At 57.1% G+C, this 16711-nt stretch overlaps 1 protein-coding gene across 2 annotated transcripts; it reads left to right on the forward strand.

The window, feature by feature from the left end:
• The first annotated feature begins 418 nt into the window (after positions 1 to 418).
• On the forward strand, positions 419 to 1629 carry LOC103630701 (homeobox-leucine zipper protein HOX18). Of its 2 annotated transcripts, none has more exons than XM_020539647.3 (3): positions 419 to 742; positions 953 to 1000; positions 1093 to 1629. In XM_020539647.3, the coding sequence occupies exons 1-3, from the start codon at positions 605 to 607 to the stop codon at positions 1135 to 1137; spliced, it is 231 nt and encodes a 76-aa protein (XP_020395236.1). In that variant the 5' UTR covers positions 419 to 604; the 3' UTR covers positions 1138 to 1629. The 2 variants fall into 2 exon arrangements, with proteins under 2 accessions (XP_020395236.1, XP_020395235.1); XM_020539646.3 differs by having other exon boundaries at positions 453 to 742; positions 953 to 996.
• Positions 1630 to 16711: the final 15082 nt, after the last annotated feature.

Here is a 16711-nt window from a genome sequence, read left to right on the forward strand (position 1 = left end):
ATATTCCAAGTTGATCTCAATAAAATGGATTCGATCAAGGGGGAGTGTTAAAAGTTAATTCAACGATGATCTCATCCTTATGGAAAGGCACCCGTTCAGGAAAAGGTACAACCATTCGTCGCCAGGATACATGAAGCAAAGGACTTCGGGAAATAGAGATAGTTTCTTAGCAAGTGATTAGGTGTCTGTTAGAAAAGATGTCTATTAGTGAAAAGTTGTGACTCTTCCTCTCTCTGTGTGTAATCCACGAAGGGGTACAAAGACACCCCTTCACTGTGTATAAATATGTACAAGATCAATAGAAAGTGACTACGAGTTTTCATTCTCTGTTCACACAACTATTTACATTTAATATGTACCATCAAAAAAATACCCGTACCCGCTACAAATAAATTACAATATATCAATCACTCAAAATATTAAATAAACATTACACCTCACCGTGAGCGCCCGCCTGCCATTGCCAGCGTGCTCCCTCTGCCCCAGAAACCGCGTCGCCCCCAGGGTGCCCTTCCATCCATGGCGTCGCCGCGGCCGCCCCCGCGATCAACTCCCAGATCCCGTGCTCACCTCCCCGCAATCAAGGTTGTCACGCCCGACGAGGATGGCTGCCAGTCACCGCACGGCCGGTCCGGGCCCCAGCGACGGCTCCAGCGCAGGCGCGAGGAAGAAGCTCCAACTCACCAATGAGCAGTCGACGCTGCTCGAGGACACCTTCCGCGCCCACAACATACTCTCCAACGTATGCATCCCCATCCTCTCCCCCTTCCATGGTTTCCATTCCATCTCGAAGCTCGCTCGTGTGCAAGTAGAAATCCTCATCCATGCATATATTAGGATTAGCCAGTAGTAGCGCCTGGATAATCTATTGTTCATGTCTGCATAAAGAATTTCTGCTTCTTTATTGCTATTAACTGACGAACAAATGAACGTTTCATGCATTGTTGGACAGGCGCAGAAGCAGGAGCTCGCACGGCAGGTGGATCTCAGCGCCAGGCAGGTGGAAGTGTGGTTCCAGAACACACATGTTCAGATAACATGTTTTGCATGAACTACCCTCTGTATCTAACAAAAAGAAGTTCAAGTTTGCAGGAAACAACCACAATCGAATTGTTGCAAGTGCGTCCCACGATCTGAAGACAAAAAGATCTGTTGTCCATTAGCAACAAAGTGCTACAGAGGCTGTGTTCTGTGTACCAGTACTTGATAGTGAGTTTCAGAATGAACCTATAACTATTTCCAACATCGACAAGAAGGATGGTGAAAATTTTCATGATATGTATAAATGTCTTGGCAAGGCTGTTTCGTGTCCTCTGTTACCTTATGAGCATCGTCATCTGAATACACAGAGAACGGAATCTGCAGAAAAATTGAAAGTCTGCATGCTTCCTGATCATCAAACTGCAAATAAATTGACAAAAAAGAGTAATGGTGAGCTGCTGACATTTGGACCAAAGTCAAAGGAAATGTATACAGGTTCTTGTAACCAAAGAAGGTCTTATTTCTTTGAAAAGTTAATGATTCCTTCCAAATCACAAAGTGTACATCCTAAAAATTCTGTGTCTTCAGTAAAATCTAGCGACTTTGGAGTTTGTATGTATGGCACCAATATCAGCAGTCAGTTATTCAGAGCACAGAATCAATCTTCAGCTAAGACTGAAACATTGCACAGCGATTCACTAGTATAAACACGCTCTTAGCTGGTACTCTATTGTAGAGATGCTAGACCTCACCTGCTGGTGTCAATTTTCAGTTGGTTGTGAACTATAAGCTTTGCGTCCTGCGGTTTGTCTACATTACTTCCGAGGCAGTGATGATGATTTATTAATCACTGAGGCCTGGTTCGCCCTTTTGTTTTGCAAGATTCTGCACCCTTCTGATCAGTTCAGAAGAGAACATGGAGAACCATGCACTTGTGGAGTTGTTCATCTGGAAAGTGACACCATTATTGAATATGATTGGTAAGAATAATAAATTCTACATGATTGCACTGGCTCTCAAGTTCAGGGCTTCCTGCAACGAATAATCTTAAAGTAGTTTGCTATAATCTATGTTTTCATATAAGATATGTTTACAGATATATGTTTTTAAACAATACGAATAAATTGTTATTTGCTACTACAGAGTTTTTAGACCATGTAAAATTTAAGCTACCAGTGCCTGTCTCAGTATATCTTTTAATGTGAACTTACGATTGCATGAACTGTCATGTTTTTCTTGATAGCCATGCAGCATTGGTCTACTCATTCTATCCACTAGTGAATCATTATACCTATGGAATAGTTTTTCTTTGGGCACTCTTTTTTATTTAACGATTATATTGTCAATAATTCATAACAGGGAAACATAGAACTACTTAACAATATTGAACAGTTACATATAGGTACCTAAAGATGTAAGCATTGTATTTAGAAATATACAAAATCAGAAAAGATTACTAGAGTTAGGTTATACTATAATTATATGTTTAGTTTATTAGAACGAATTTTAAACTCTAAAAGTCTATTTAAAATATACAAATGAGTATTGTTTGGAAAAAATCTGACACTAGTAAAATATACTAAAATTTCGTTCTTTTATCTCATTCTATATTGTCTCTTCTTCCATGCTAAGGTATTGCCCGTGTGTTTCACTTGGTAAACGATCATATGTGAATTTAGAGAAAATATAGAGACTTTATATGACACTAGAAGAGTATAGCACATAAATAGGAGGATCATACTCTTCCATCAATTTTAGAGGGTGTTGGGGACTTGTTCTCAAATGCTATTAATTAAGAACAAAGCAACATAAAAAGGTTAATAGTTAGAACCCTTCGTCCTTCAAAGCATTATATTCCTTAGGATATAATGATCTTCAGACGAAGAGTGTGAAGGACATATCTTCGACATTTCAACACACATTAATGAAGGAAGAAGCATATAAAATACGAGAAATAACATAAATAATCATATGGCATCATTAATATCCTCAAATCATATTATTATGAACAAACGTGAACAATATCGAATTACATTTATACCTTTGGCTCGACAGAAGGCAAAGATCCAAGTGTGACGTGCGAGCAAATACAAATCAGCGTGAACAGTACGGGGGTACTGTTCATCTATTTATAGGCACAGGACGCAACCTGTGAGATATTACATTCATGTCCTTTACAAAAGATTACAATTATGACACAGGCTCTCATGGACTAATCGGTCATTTCATCTTTAAGTCGGTGCGATCCTTCGTCTTGAGACATGTCACTGTGCCGAAGCTTCATGGATGGTAGCTTCGGCGCTGCTTTTGAGAGGATCTGCCGAAGGTGTTTCTTTTTACAGGATCTTCGGCAACGAAGCATACCCCCAACAATGGCCCCTTCGTGGTGCTAGATCGTTTTTCGTAACGAGCTTGATCCGTGAAAAAGTATCCTTGGCTTCGGAAAGCCGAAGATCCGAAAACACCTTCCCTGAGCTCGTTGCCGAGAAACGATTAAAATATTCTGAGTGCGAAATGGTCCCACCATGCGTCGAGCATACGCGTCCTGGCGATTCACCTTCTCAAGTTCTGTGGCCCACCATTCAGTGAGTGCGGGCGACTGTTCATCCGGTGCGGAAGACTTGGCGATTCACCTTCCCACCTGCGACACTATATAAACAGATGGGTAGGTGTGAAGTTACCACAACATCCATTGCTATTGCATTGTTTTGCTGCTAAAAATTTAACCATAGCCGAAGCTTGTTTATTGCACTCAATCGAAGCACCGCTTTTGCTTTTGCTTCGTCTCAAGAGGGAGCTTCGGCAAAATAAAAAAAGGTTAACGATTTCATCAAAAAATTGTAAGAAATTCACCATCAAATGGCAAGGGTGCTGTCGGGGACCATAATTAGGGGTACCCTCAAGACGCCTAATTCTCAGCTGGTAACCCCCATCAGCATAAAGCTGCAAAGGCCTGATGGGTACGATTAAGTCAGGGATCAGTCCACACGAGTGACTCGATCACGCTTCACCCGAGCCTAGCCTCGGCCAAGGGCAGCCGACCTCGAGAGACTTCCGTCTCGCCCAAGGCCCCCCTTTTTACGGCGGACACATCACCGGCTCGCCCGAGGCCTTGGCTTCGCTCAGAAGCGACCCTGACTAAATCGCCACACCGACTGACCGAGTTGCAGGAGCATTTAACGCAAAGGGTGAGTCAGACAGACAGTCAGGCCTTGCCAAAGGCGCCACAGCGAACTCCGCTCCGCCCGACCCCAGGGCTCGGACTCGGGCTAAGACCCGGAAGACGGCGAACTCCGCTCCGCCCGACCCCAGGGCTCGGACTCGGGCTAAGACCCGGAAGACGGCGAACTCCGCTCCGCCCGACCCCAGGGCTTGGACTCGGGCTAAGACCCGGAAGACGGCGAACTCCGCTCCGCCCGACCCCAGGGCTCGGACTCGGGCTAGGACCCGGAAGACGGCGAACTCCGCTCCGCCCGACCCCAGGGCTCGGACTCGGGCTAAGACCCGGAAGACGGCGAACTCCACTCCGCCCGACCCCAGGGCTCGGACTCGGGCTAAGACCCGGAAGACGGCGAACTCCGCTCCGCCCGACCCCAGGGCTCGGACTCGGGCTAAGACCCGGAAGACGGCGAACTCCACTCCGCCCGACCCCAGGGCTCGGACTCGGGCTAAGACCCGGAAGACGGCGAACTCCGCTCCGCCCGACCCCAGGGCTCGGACTCGGGCTAAGACCCGGAAGACGACGAAACTCCGCCTCGCCCGACCCCAGGGCTCGGACTCCACCCTGGCCTCGGCCAAACGACCTCCGCCTCGCCCGACCCCATGGCTCGGACTCGGCCTCGGCAACAGAAGACAGACTCAACCTCGGCTTCGGAGGAGCCCCCACGTCACCCCGCCTAGGGCACAGACCCGCCACGTCAACAGGAAGCGTCATCATCGTCCTACCCCGAATCGACTCGGGTCACGGAGAACAAGACCGGCGTCCCATCCGACCAGCTCCGCCGGATGGGCAATGATGGCGCTCCACAAGCTCTGTGACGACGGTGGCCCCCAGCTCTCTTACGGAAGCAGGGCGACGTCAGCAAGGACTCGACCGCTCCAACAGCTGTCCCTCCGCCAGGCTCCGTCGCACCTCCGACAGCCACGACATCACGCCAGCAAGTTGCCAAGACCTCTCCGGCTGCCACATTGGCATGTACCTAGGGCGCTAGCTTTCTCTCTGCTAGACACGTAGCACTCTGCTACACCCCCCATTGTACACCTGGATCCTCTCCTTACGACTATAAAAGGGAGGACCAGGGCCTTCTTAGAAGAGGTTGGCCGCGCGGGACCGAGGACGGGACAGGCGCTCTCTTGGGGCCGCTCGCTTCCCTCACCCGCGTGGACGCTTGTAACCCCCCTACTGCAAGCGCACCCGACCTGGGCGCGGGACGAACACGAAGGCCGCGGGACTTCCACCACTCTCACGCTCGACTCCGGCCACCTCGCCTCTCCCCCCTTCGCGCTCGCCCACGCGCTCGACCCATCTGGGCTGGGGCACGCAGCACACTCACTCGTCGGCTTTGGGACCCCCCTGTCTCGAAACGCCGACAGTTGGCGCGCCAGGTAGGGGCCTGCTGCGTGCTGACGAACAGCTCCCCGTCAAGCTCCAGATGGGCAATCTCCAGCAACCTCTCCGGCCCGGGGTGGTGCTTCGTTTCGGGACTCTTGAGTTCATGTCCTTCGACGGCAGCTACGACATGATACTTCTTCCACCGCCGCGCGACAACGACAATGGCGGCCGACAACCCGCTCGCCGGCGGCGGAATCGACGACACCTTCCCCGCGTGGTGGAAGAACAACATTCGAGCTCGCTCCGTTCTCTCCCCCGCCAACGGAGGAGGAGGCGGGGCCATCAAGGCCAAGCAGGAGGCCGCGCTTCGTTGGCCGTCGAGCGAATCGACGCCCCCGACGCCCCGACGGAAGGCACGCCGGACGTCGACCTCGCGTTCAAGACGAAGGCAAGCGCCGTCCCCCCGCGACACGCTGACCCCGAGCAAGAAGACGACGCCGGCGCGCTCGCGGAAAGCCTGCAGGACGTCGCCCTCGTACCTGAGATGACGGTGCAACCAGTCCCCGATGCGACTACGTCGCTCCTCGTCGACCAAAAGGTACCAACTAACTCCCATCTTACGTCATTTCGACTCGGCCTCAACCCGCCAAACGACCTCGCTTTGGCGGGCGCTCTCATTGAGGCGAGTGCAACCCCACTGGGGTTTCGTATACGGTCGCCTTGGGACCGGCTGACGGACGTCTCGACCTACGGGCCCTCTGGGTCCGAGGAAGATGACGACCCCAACGTCTGTTGGGATTTCTCCGGACTTGGCAACCCCAGTGCCATGCGGGACTTCATGACCGCATGTGACTACTGCCTATCCGACGGTTCCGACGGAAGCCGCAGCCTTGGCGACGAGAGCTGCGGCCCAAGCCGTGAATGTTTCCACATCGAGCTAGGGGATCCCTCCGAAGGCAACCGTCTCGGCATGCCGGAGGACGGTGATCTTCCTAGGCCGGTGCCTCGCGCCGACATCCCACGGGAGCTAGCTGTGGTCCCCGCTCCGGCGGGGGGTTACGACCCACAACTCGAGCAAGTCCGCGAGGCGCAGGCCAGGCTCAACGAGGGAACAGGAGCGCTTGAGCCGATCCGCCGGGACGTCGGGCAGGTATGGGCAGGCCAACCCCTGGTCGGAGAAATACGTCACCTGCCCCAAGGTCTCCAGCACCGCGTCGCCAACGATGTCAGGGTCAGGCCGCCGCCCGCATCCAGCGGGGTTGGTCAGAACCTGGCAGCCGCAGCGATGCTCCTCCGCGCGATGCCGGAGCCATCAACCACCGAGGGTCGGCGAATCCAGGGAGAGCTCAAGAATCTCCTGGAAGGCGCTGCGGCCTGACGGACCGAGAGCACTGCCTCCCGAAGGCAAGGATATCCCTCGGAACCTCATGCCGCGACTTCCCGATTCATGCGGGAAGCCTCGGTCTACACCGGGCGCACGCGCAACACCGCGCCTGCGGCCCCGGGCCACCTCGGCAACGAGCACCATCGACGCGACCGTCGGGCCCACCTCGACGAAAGGGTGCGCCGAGGCTACCACCCCAGGCGTGGGGGGCGCTACGACAGCGGGGAGGATCGGAGTCCCTCGCCCGAACCACCCGGTCCGCAGGCCTTCAGTCGGGCCATCCGACGGGCGCCATTCCCGACCCGGTTTCGACCCCCGACTACTATCACGAAGTACTCGGGGGAAACGAGACCGGAACTGTGGCTCGCGGACTACCGCCTTGCTTGCCAACTGGGTGGGACGGACGACGACAACCTCATCATCCGTAACCTCCCCCTGTTCCTCTCCGACACTGCTCGCGCCTGGTTGGAGCACCTGCCTCCGGGGCAGATCTCCAACTGGGACGACTTGGTCCAAGCCTTCGCTGGGAATTTCCAGGGCACGTACGTGCGCCCCGGGAATTCCTGGGACCTTCGAAGCTGCCGGCAACAGCCGGGGGAGTCGCTCCGGGACTACATCCGGCGATTCTCGAAGCAGCGCACCGAGCTGCCCAACATCACCGACTCGGATGTCATCGGCGCGTTCCTCGCCGGCACCACTTGCCGCGACCTAGTGAGCAAGCTGGGTTGCAAGACCCCCACCAGGGCGAGCGAGCTGATGGACATCGCCACCAAGTTCGCCTCTGGCCAGGAGGCGGTCGAGGCTATCTTCCGAAAGGACAAGCAGCCCCAGGGCCGCCCATCGGAAGAGGCTCCCGAGGCGTCTGCTCCGCGCGGCGCCAAGAAGAAAGGCAAGAAGAAGTCGCAATCGAAACGCGACGCCGCTGACGCGGACCTTGTCGCCGCCGCCGAGTACAAGAACCCTCGGAAGCCCCCTGGAGGTGCAAACCTCTTCGACAAGATGCTCAAGGAGCCGTGCCCCTACCATCAGGGGCCCGTCAAGCACACCCTCGAGGAGTGCATTATGCTTCGGCGTCACTTCCACAGGGCCGGGCCACCCGCCGAGGGTGGCAGGGCCCGCGACGACGACAAGAACGAAGATCACCAAGCAGGAGAGTTCCCCGAGGTCCGCGACTGCTTCATGATCTATGGAGGGCATGCGGCGAATGCCTCGGCTCGGCATCGCAAGCAAGAGCGCCGGGAGGTCTGCTCGGTGAAGGTGGCGGCGCCAGTCTACCTAGACTGGTCCGACAAGCCCATCACCTTCGACCAGGCCGACCACCCCGACCATGTGCCGAGCCCGGGGAAATACCCGCTCGTCGTCGACCCCGTTGTCGGCAATGTCAGGCTCACCAAGGTCCTGATGGATGGGGGCAGCTGCCTCAACATCATCTACGCCGAGACCCTCAAGCTCCTGCGCATCGATCTGTCCTCCGTCCGAGCAGGCGCTGTGCCCTTCCACGGGATCATCCCTGGGAAGCGCGTCCAGCCCCTCGGGCGACTCGACCTCCCCGTCTGCTTCGGGACGCCCTCCAACTTCCGAAGGGAGACCCTGACGTTCGAGGTGGTCGGGTTCCGAGGAACCTACCACGCCGTACTAGGGAGGCCATGTTACGCAAAGTTCATGGTCGTCCCCAACTACACCTACCTGAAGCTCAAGATGCCGGGCCCCAACGGGGTCATCACCGTCGGCCCCACGTACAAACACGCGTTCGAATGCGACGTGGAGTGCGTGGAGTACGCCGAGGCCCTCGCCGAGTCCGAGGCCCTCATCGTCGACCCGGAGAACCTCTCCAAGGAGGTGCCAGACGTGAAGCGCCATGCCGGCAACTTCGAGCCAGCAGAGACGGTTAAGGCTGTCCCTCTTGACCCCGGTGGCGACACCACCAAGCAGGTCCGGATCGGTTCCGGGCTCGACCCCAAATAGGAAGCAGTGCTCGTCGACTTTCTCCGCGCAAACGCCGACGTCTTTGCGTGGAGTCCCTCGGACATGCCCGGCATACCGAGGGATGTCGCCGAGCACTCGCTGGATATTCGGGCCGGAGCCCGACCCGTCAGGCAGTCTCTGCGCCGATTCGACGAGGAGAAGCGCAGAGTGATTGGCGAAGAGATCCACAAGCTAATGGCAGCAGGGTTCATCAAAGAGGTATTCCATCCCGAATGGCTCGCCAACCCTGTGCTTGTGAGGAAGAAAGGGGGGAAATGGCGGATGTGTGTAGACTACACTGGTCTCAACAAAGCATGTCCGAAGGTTCCCTACCCTCTGCCCCGCATCGATCAAATCGTGGATTCCACCGCTGGGTGCGAAACCCTGTCCTTCCTCGATGCCTACTCAGGGTATCACCAGATCCGGATGAAAGAGTCCGACCAGCTCGCGACTTCTTTCATCACGCCGTTCGGCATGTACTGCTATGTCACCATGCCGTTCGGTTTGAGGAATGCGGGCGCGACGTACCAGCGGTGCATGAACCATGTGTTCGGCGAACACATCGGTCGCACAATCGAGGCCTACGTCGATGACATCGTAGTCAAGACAAGGAAGGCTTCCGACCTCCTCTCCGACCTTGAAGTGACATTCCGATGTCTCAAGGCGAAAGGAGTCAAGCTCAATCCTGAGAAGTGTGTCTTCGGGGTGCCCCGAGGCATGCTCCTAGGGTTCATCGTCTCCGAGCGAGGCATTGAAGCCAACCCGGAGAAGATCGCGGCCATCACCAGCATGGGGCCCATCAAGGACTTAAAAGGTGTACAGAGGGTCATGGGATGCCTCGCGGCCCTGAGCCGCTTCATCTCACGCCTCGGCGAAAGAGGTCTGCCTCTGTACCGCCTCTTAAGGAAGGCCGAGTGTTTCGCTTGGACCCCTGAGGCCGAGGAAGCCCTCGGCAACCTGAAGGCGCTCCTTACGAAGGCGCCTGTCATGGTGCCCCCGGCGGATGGAGAAGCCCTCTTGGTCTACGTCGCCGCGACCACACAGGTGGTTAGCGCCGCGATTGTGGTCGAGAGGCAAGAGGAAGGGCATGCATTGCCCGTTCAGAGGCCGGTCTACTTCGTCAGCGAAGTGCTGTCCGAGACCAAGATCCGCTACCCACAAGTTCAAAAGCTGCTATATGCTGTGATCCTGACAAGGCGGAAGCTGCGACACTACTTCGAGTCTCATCCGGTAACTGTGGTGTCATCCTTCCCCCTGGGGGAGATCATCCAGTGCCGAGAGGCCTCGGGCAGGATCGCAAAGTGGGCGGTGGAAATCATGGGCGAAACGATCTCGTTCGCCCCTCGGAAGGCCATCAAGTCCCAGGTGTTGGCGGACTTCGTGGCCGAATGGGTTGACACCCAGTTGCCGACGGCTCCGATCCAACCGGAGCTCTGGACCATGTTTTTCGATGGGTCGCTGATGAAGACAGGAGCCGGCGCGGGCCTGCTCTTCATCTCGCCCCTTGGAAAGCACCTGCGCTACGTGCTGCGCCTCCATTTCCCGGCGTCCAACAATGTGGCCGAGTACGAAGCTCTGGTCAACGGGTTGCGGATCGCCATCGAGCTAGGGGTCAGACGCCTCGACGCCCGTGGTGATTCGCAGCTCGTCATCGACCAAGTCATGAAGAACTCCCACTGCCGCGACCCGAAGATGGAGGCCTACTGCGACGAGGTTCGGCGCCTGGAAGACAAGTTCTTCGGGCTCGAGCTCAACCACATCGCTCGGCGCTACAACGAAACCGCAGACGAGCTGGCTAAAATAGCCTCGGGGCGAACGACGGTCCCCCCGGACGTCTTCTCCCGGGATCTGCATCGACCCTCTGTCAAGATCGACGACGTGCCCGAGCCCGAGGCACCCTCGGCTCAAGCCGAGGCGCCCTCAGCTCGGCCCGAGGCACCCTCGGCTCAGCCCGAGGTACCCTCGGCCCCCGAGGGCGAGGCACTGGACGTCGAGGAAGAGCAGAGCGGGGCCACGCCTGATCGAGATTGGCAGGCCCCGTACCTGCAATATCTCCGTCGAGGAGAGCTACCCCCCGACCAAGTCGAGGCTCGGCGGGTAGCGCGACGCGCCAAGTCGTTCGTCTTGCTGGGCGATGAAGAGGAGCTCTACCATCGCAGCCCCTCGGGCATCCTCCAGCGGTGCATCTCCATCGCCGAAGGTCGGGAACTGCTGCAAGAAATACACTCGGGGGCTTGTGGCCACCACGCGGCGCCCCGAGCCCTTGTCGGGAATGCTTTCCGGCAAGGCTTCTACTGGCCAACGGCAGTGGCTGACGCCACTAGAATCGTCCGCACCTGCGAAGGGTGCCAATTCTATGCGAAGCAGACCCACCTGCCCGCTCAGGCTCTGCAGACGATACCCATCACCTGGCCCTTCGCCGTATGGGGTCTGGACCTCATCGGTCCCCTGCAGAAGGCGCCCGGGGGCTACACGCACCTGCTGGTCGCCATCGACAAATTCTCCAAGTGGATCGAGGTCCGACCTCTGAACAGCATCAGGTCCGAGCAGGCGGTGGCGTTCTTCACCAACATCATCCATCGCTTCGGGGTCCCGAACTCCATCATCACCGACAACGGCACCCAGTTCACAGGCAAAAAATTCTTGGATTTTTGCGAGGATCACCATATCCGGGTGGACTGGGCCGCCGTGGCTCATCCCATGTCGAATGGGCAAGTAGAGCGTGCCAACGGCATGATTCTACAAGGGCTCAAGCCTCGGATCTACAACGACCTCAACAAGTTCGGCGAGCGGTGGATGAAGGAACTCCCCTTGGTGGTCTGGAGCCTAAGGACGACGCCGAGTCGCGCCACGGGTTTCACGCCGTTTTTCCTGGTCTACGGGGCTGAAGCTATCTTGCCCACTGACCTGGAATACGGCTCCCCGAGGACGAGGGCCTGCACCGATCAAAGCAACCAAGCTAGCCGAGAAGAATCGCTGGACCAGCTGGAGGAGGCTCGGGACAGGGCCTTACTACACTTGGCGCGGTACCAGCAGTCCCTGCGACGCTACCACGCCCGAGGGGTCCGGTCCCGAGACCTCCAGGTGGGCGATCTGGTGCTTCGGCTACGGCAAGACGCCCGAGGGAGGCACAAGCTCACGCCCCCTGGGAAGGGCCATTCGTTATCGCCAAAGTTCTGAAGCCCGGAACATACAAGCTGGCCAACAATCAAGGCGAGATCTACGGCAACGCCTGGAACATCAAACAGCTACGTCGCTTCTACACTTAAGATGTTTCCAAGTTGTTCATATACCTCGCACCTACGCAAAGTTTAGTCGTCAAGGAAGGGTCGGCCTAGCCCCGGCAAAGCCCGACCCTCCCTCGGGGGCTAAAAGGGGAGAGACCCCCTCTGCGTCGAATTTTTTCCTCGAAAAAGGATCTCTTTTTAGCAGGATTACTCTCGTGCTTCTTGACTACTTCGGAAAGCGGATCCTGGAAACGACGGAGTACACGTAAGCAGCCAAGGCTGACCGAGCCGAGGGACTCCTACGCCTCCGGGATACGGATACCTCACTCATCACCTTCTGCGATAAGTAACTCACGCTCGGATAAAGCGACTCCGTGGACCGAACAAGTCTTCACGCTCGGAAGCTCTCCTGCCGAAGCAGTCCTTCAAGCTTTCTCGACTAAGTCGGGGACAGGGCCTCATGGACGGGTGAAAGTACGCGTAAGCGGCAAGGCCGACCGAGCCGAGGGATTCCCACGCCTCTGGGATACGGATACCTCACTCGTCCCTTCCGCGAGAAGTAACTCTCGCTCACACAAACATCCCTGTTACCGACAGAGTCCAGATGCTCGAAACAAGAGGAAAAAAGACGCAGCTTCGCAAGCACGGCGAGGGTGTGTTTTCTGGCCTCGACGGCCGCAGAAGGCACACGCTACAAGACGATCTGATCCTGCAGGCTCGGGTCTTCACGCTGAAGGGAGCCGTAGCACCCTCGGCATCGACGACGTCTTCAGCTATGTCCGACCCAGCGGTGGCAGGCGGGCGGGCGCAGCAGTCACGTCGTCAGCCAGGCTCACGTCTCATCCTGGGGCAGCAACAGAGCCTCCTCCCACGGCGTGAAGACGGTGCGCCCGTGACCCGTTCCTCGAACGAATCGCGCACGCGCAACGGCCACCTCGCCAACCACTCGCCCCGTCGCATTAACTCCGCGGCGGGACACGCGGCGCCTCTGGCGGGAGAAGCGCGCGACGCTTCACCTTCGCCGTAATAACCGCGTCAAAAAGAGGTATGCCACGTCGTTCGATTTCGTTTCCTTTTCCTTTTTCCTCTTTCTCTATCTCTTGCAACAGGGACCGGGAAAGGGGGATACCCCGAAAAGGATCCTTTTCCGCGAAGGAACCGGGCTCCGAGCCCCCCCTACTGATCAGGGGTTCGAAGACTGGCCCTCCGAAGGGTTCAACAGTCGCCTTAGATCGCGTGGGCCCGACACCCACTATTGGTCAGGGGTTCGAAGGCCAGCCCCCCGAAGGGCTCCATGGCCGCCTCAGGCTACTCGGGCTCCGCGCCCATTACTGATCAGGGGTTCGAAGGCTGGCCCCCGAAGGGTTCACAGTCGCCTCAGACACCGAGCGAGGGATGACCAGGGGTACGTTCGATACATAACCAAGGCTCGGGCTGCGCTCCCGAGGTACCCTAGGACATTTCCGAGACCAGCGGGAACGATCTTGTAACGGAATCCCATCGGAGGGAGGCATCGAGCCCTCGGACCCCGTCGCCAGGGGACCGGGTCCGGCAAATCACCCGCAGGTACTTTTGGGCGTGCCTCTGGGCCCCTAGCCGACCCCCAACGAACGGGGCACGGACGCCCACTCGGATTACCCGCTTGCAGCTCACCGGAGACACCATGTTCGGTGCCCATCGAGGGTAACATGGCGCACTCCCCCCTCCTCCTTGCGGAAAGGCGACGTAGGGGCGTATGTAAAAAGTCGAGTCTGTCCCTGATCGTCCTCTCGCCCTGTACAGAGGCTCGGGGGCTGCTCTCGCAAAAACCGGCTCCGGCCAAACCGTTGACAGCGTCAACATACCAGCCCGAGAGCTTGGGCCCCGACCGTGCACCCGGGCTACGGCCAGTTCGCATGAGGGAACGACCAGACCAGCCGAAGCATTACGCAAGGTATTAAGACCTCGAAGGAGTGTAACCACTCCTCCGAGGCCTCGGGGGCTACACCCGGCGGGTGCGCTCGCGCGCACCCACCAGAACAAAATGCAACCGAGAAAGGCTGGTCCCCTTGCAAAAAAGTGCGACGAAAGCCTCCAAGCGAGTGCTAACACTCCCTTCGAGGCTCGGGGGCTACTGTCGGGGACCATAATTAGGGGTACCCTCAAGACGCCTAATTCTCAGCTGGTAACCCCCATCAGCATAAAGCTGCAAAGGCCTGATGGGTACGATTAAGTCAGGGATCAGTCCACACGAGTGACTCGATCACGCTTCACCCGAGCCTAGCCTCGGCCAAGGGCAGCCGACCTCGAGAGACTTCCGTCTCGCCCGAGGCCCCCCTTTTTACGGTGGACACATCACCGGCTCGCCCGAGGCCTTGGCTTCGCTCAGAAGCGACCCTGACTAAATCGCCACACCGACTGACCGAGTTGCAGGAGCATTTAACGCAAAGGGTGAGTCAGACAGACAGTCAGGCCTTGCCAAAGGCGCCACGGCGAACTCCGCTCCGCCCGACCCCAGGGCTCGGACTCGGGCTAAGACCCGGAAGACGGCGAACTCCGCTCCGCCCGACCCCAGGGCTCGGACTCGGGCTAAGACCCGGAAGACGGCGAACTCCGCTCCGCCCGACCCCAGGGCTCGGACTCGGGCTAAGACCCGGAAGACGGCGAACTCCGCTCCGCCCGACCCCAGGGCTCGGACTCGGGCTAGGACCCGGAAGACGGCGAACTCCGCTCCGCCCGACCCCAGGGCTCGGACTCGGGCTAAGACCCGGAAGACGGCGAACTCCGCTCCGCCCGACCCCAGGGCTCGGACTCGGGCTAAGACCCAGAAGACGGCGAACTCCGCTCCGCCCGACCCCAGGGCTCGGACTCGGGCTAAGACCCGGAAGACGACGAAACTCCGCCTCGCCCGACCCCAGGGCTCGGACTCCGCCCTGGCCTCGGCCAAACGACCTCCGCCTCGCCCGACCCCATGGCTCGGACTCGGCCTCGGCAACAGAAGACAGACTCAACCTCGGCTTCGGAGGAGCCCCCACGTCACCTCGCCTAGGGCACAGACCCGCCACGTCAACAGGAAGCGTCATCATCGTCCTACCCCGAATCGACTCGGGTCACGGAGAACAAGACCGGCGTCCCATCCGACCAACTCCGCCGGATGGGCAATGATGGCGCTCCACAAGCTCTGTGACGACGGCGACCCCCAGCTCTCTTACGGAAGCAGGGCGACGTCAGCAAGGACTCGACCGCTCCAACAGCTGTCCCTCCGCCAGGCTCCGTCGCACCTCCGACAGCCACGACATCACGCCAGCAAGGTGCCAAGACCTCTCCGGCTGCCACATTGGCATGTACCTAGGGCGCTAGCTTTCTCTCCGCTAGACACGTAGCACTCTGCTACACCCCCCATTGTACACCTGGATCCTCTCCTTACGACTATAAAAGGGAGGACCAGGGCCTTCTTAGAAGAGGTTGGCCGCGCGGGACCGAGGACGGGACAGGCGCTCTCTTGGGGCCGCTCGCTTCCCTCACCCGCGTGGACGCTTGTAACCCCCCTACTGCAAGCGCACCCGACCTGGGCGCGGGACGAACACGAAGGCCGCGGGACTTCCACCTCTCTCACGCTCGACTCCGGCCACCTCGCCTCTCCCCCCTTCGCGCTCGCCCACGCGCTCGACCCATCTGGGCTGGGGCACGCAGCACACTCACTCGTCGGCTTTGGGACCCCCCTGTCTCGAAACGCCGACAGGTGCGTTCCACCGCCAGGGTTACACATGACGGAGAAGAAGCCGAAGCTGCTGAAACTGCTCCGATTTTCGAAGTAATGAGACAGTCAGGGCTGGTAGTGCCGGAGGACGTTTCTGACAAAGGTGCACCTGCTGCCGAAGCTGAGCAAGTTGATGTTGAAGAAGGTGAAAGTGAAGAAGAATACAGTGCCCTGCCATCTAAACCCAGCCACCTGGAGTTTGGAAAATCTACTGTTATCGAGGATGATATGCCAAAATTGTTAAAGCTAGGCTATTTCAGTGAGCCAAGAAGAAGCTGATTCGTTTTAGCGAAGAGGAGATCACCCCAAAGCCAGAAAAGGATGAGGTGGTAGTTTTTAAAAGCTTCTTTAAAGCAGGATTGAGATTTCCTTTGCATAAAATGATTGCGGATGTTTTGGAGAACTTCGGGATTTATCTTCATCAGTTGACTCCTAACGCCATCGTTAGGCTTAGCATCTATATTTGGGCTCTCTGAAGTCAGGGGGCGGAACCACTTGCCGAAGGCTTCTGCCGGGTACATGAGCTTCACTATCAGACAAAAGCTAGAGAAGATGGGCTGCATGAAAACTTCAGGTGCTACAATTTTGCTTATCGCAAAGATGCAAAGTCTCCGGTTATTAGCTACCGTACCAAATGGCCAACTGGCTGGAAGGCTGAGTGGTTTTATGTTAAGGTTGATGAGAAAAAGGAGAAGCTGGTTCAGAGCCCATTGGACTTAATCTTTGGAGAAACTAGGCCCCAGTGTGACATGACACCGGGGGGACCATGTCAAATTGCTTTGGGCGAATTTCGAGTTGTTTCTGAGCATATTGGTACTAGGGATTTGGTACAAGAATTCTTAGCTTATAGAGTATTCCCAACT

The sequence above is a fragment of the Zea mays genome, chromosome 6 (genome assembly GCF_902167145.1).
Source record: "Zea mays cultivar B73 chromosome 6, Zm-B73-REFERENCE-NAM-5.0, whole genome shotgun sequence".
Taxonomy (NCBI): Eukaryota; Viridiplantae; Streptophyta; class Magnoliopsida; order Poales; family Poaceae; genus Zea; species Zea mays.

Coding starts and splice junctions, on each gene's coding strand:
- LOC103630701 (XM_020539646.3), top strand. CDS start 605: ATGGCTGCCAGTCACCGCACGGCCGGTCCGGGCCCCAGCGACGGCTCC. Junction 743..952: donor CCCACAACATACTCTCCAAC/GTATGCATCCCC, acceptor ATTGTTGGACAG/GCGCAGAAGCAGGAGCTCGC. Junction 997..1,092: donor CAGGTGGATCTCAGCGCCAG/GCAGGTGGAAGT, acceptor TCAAGTTTGCAG/GAAACAACCACAATCGAATT.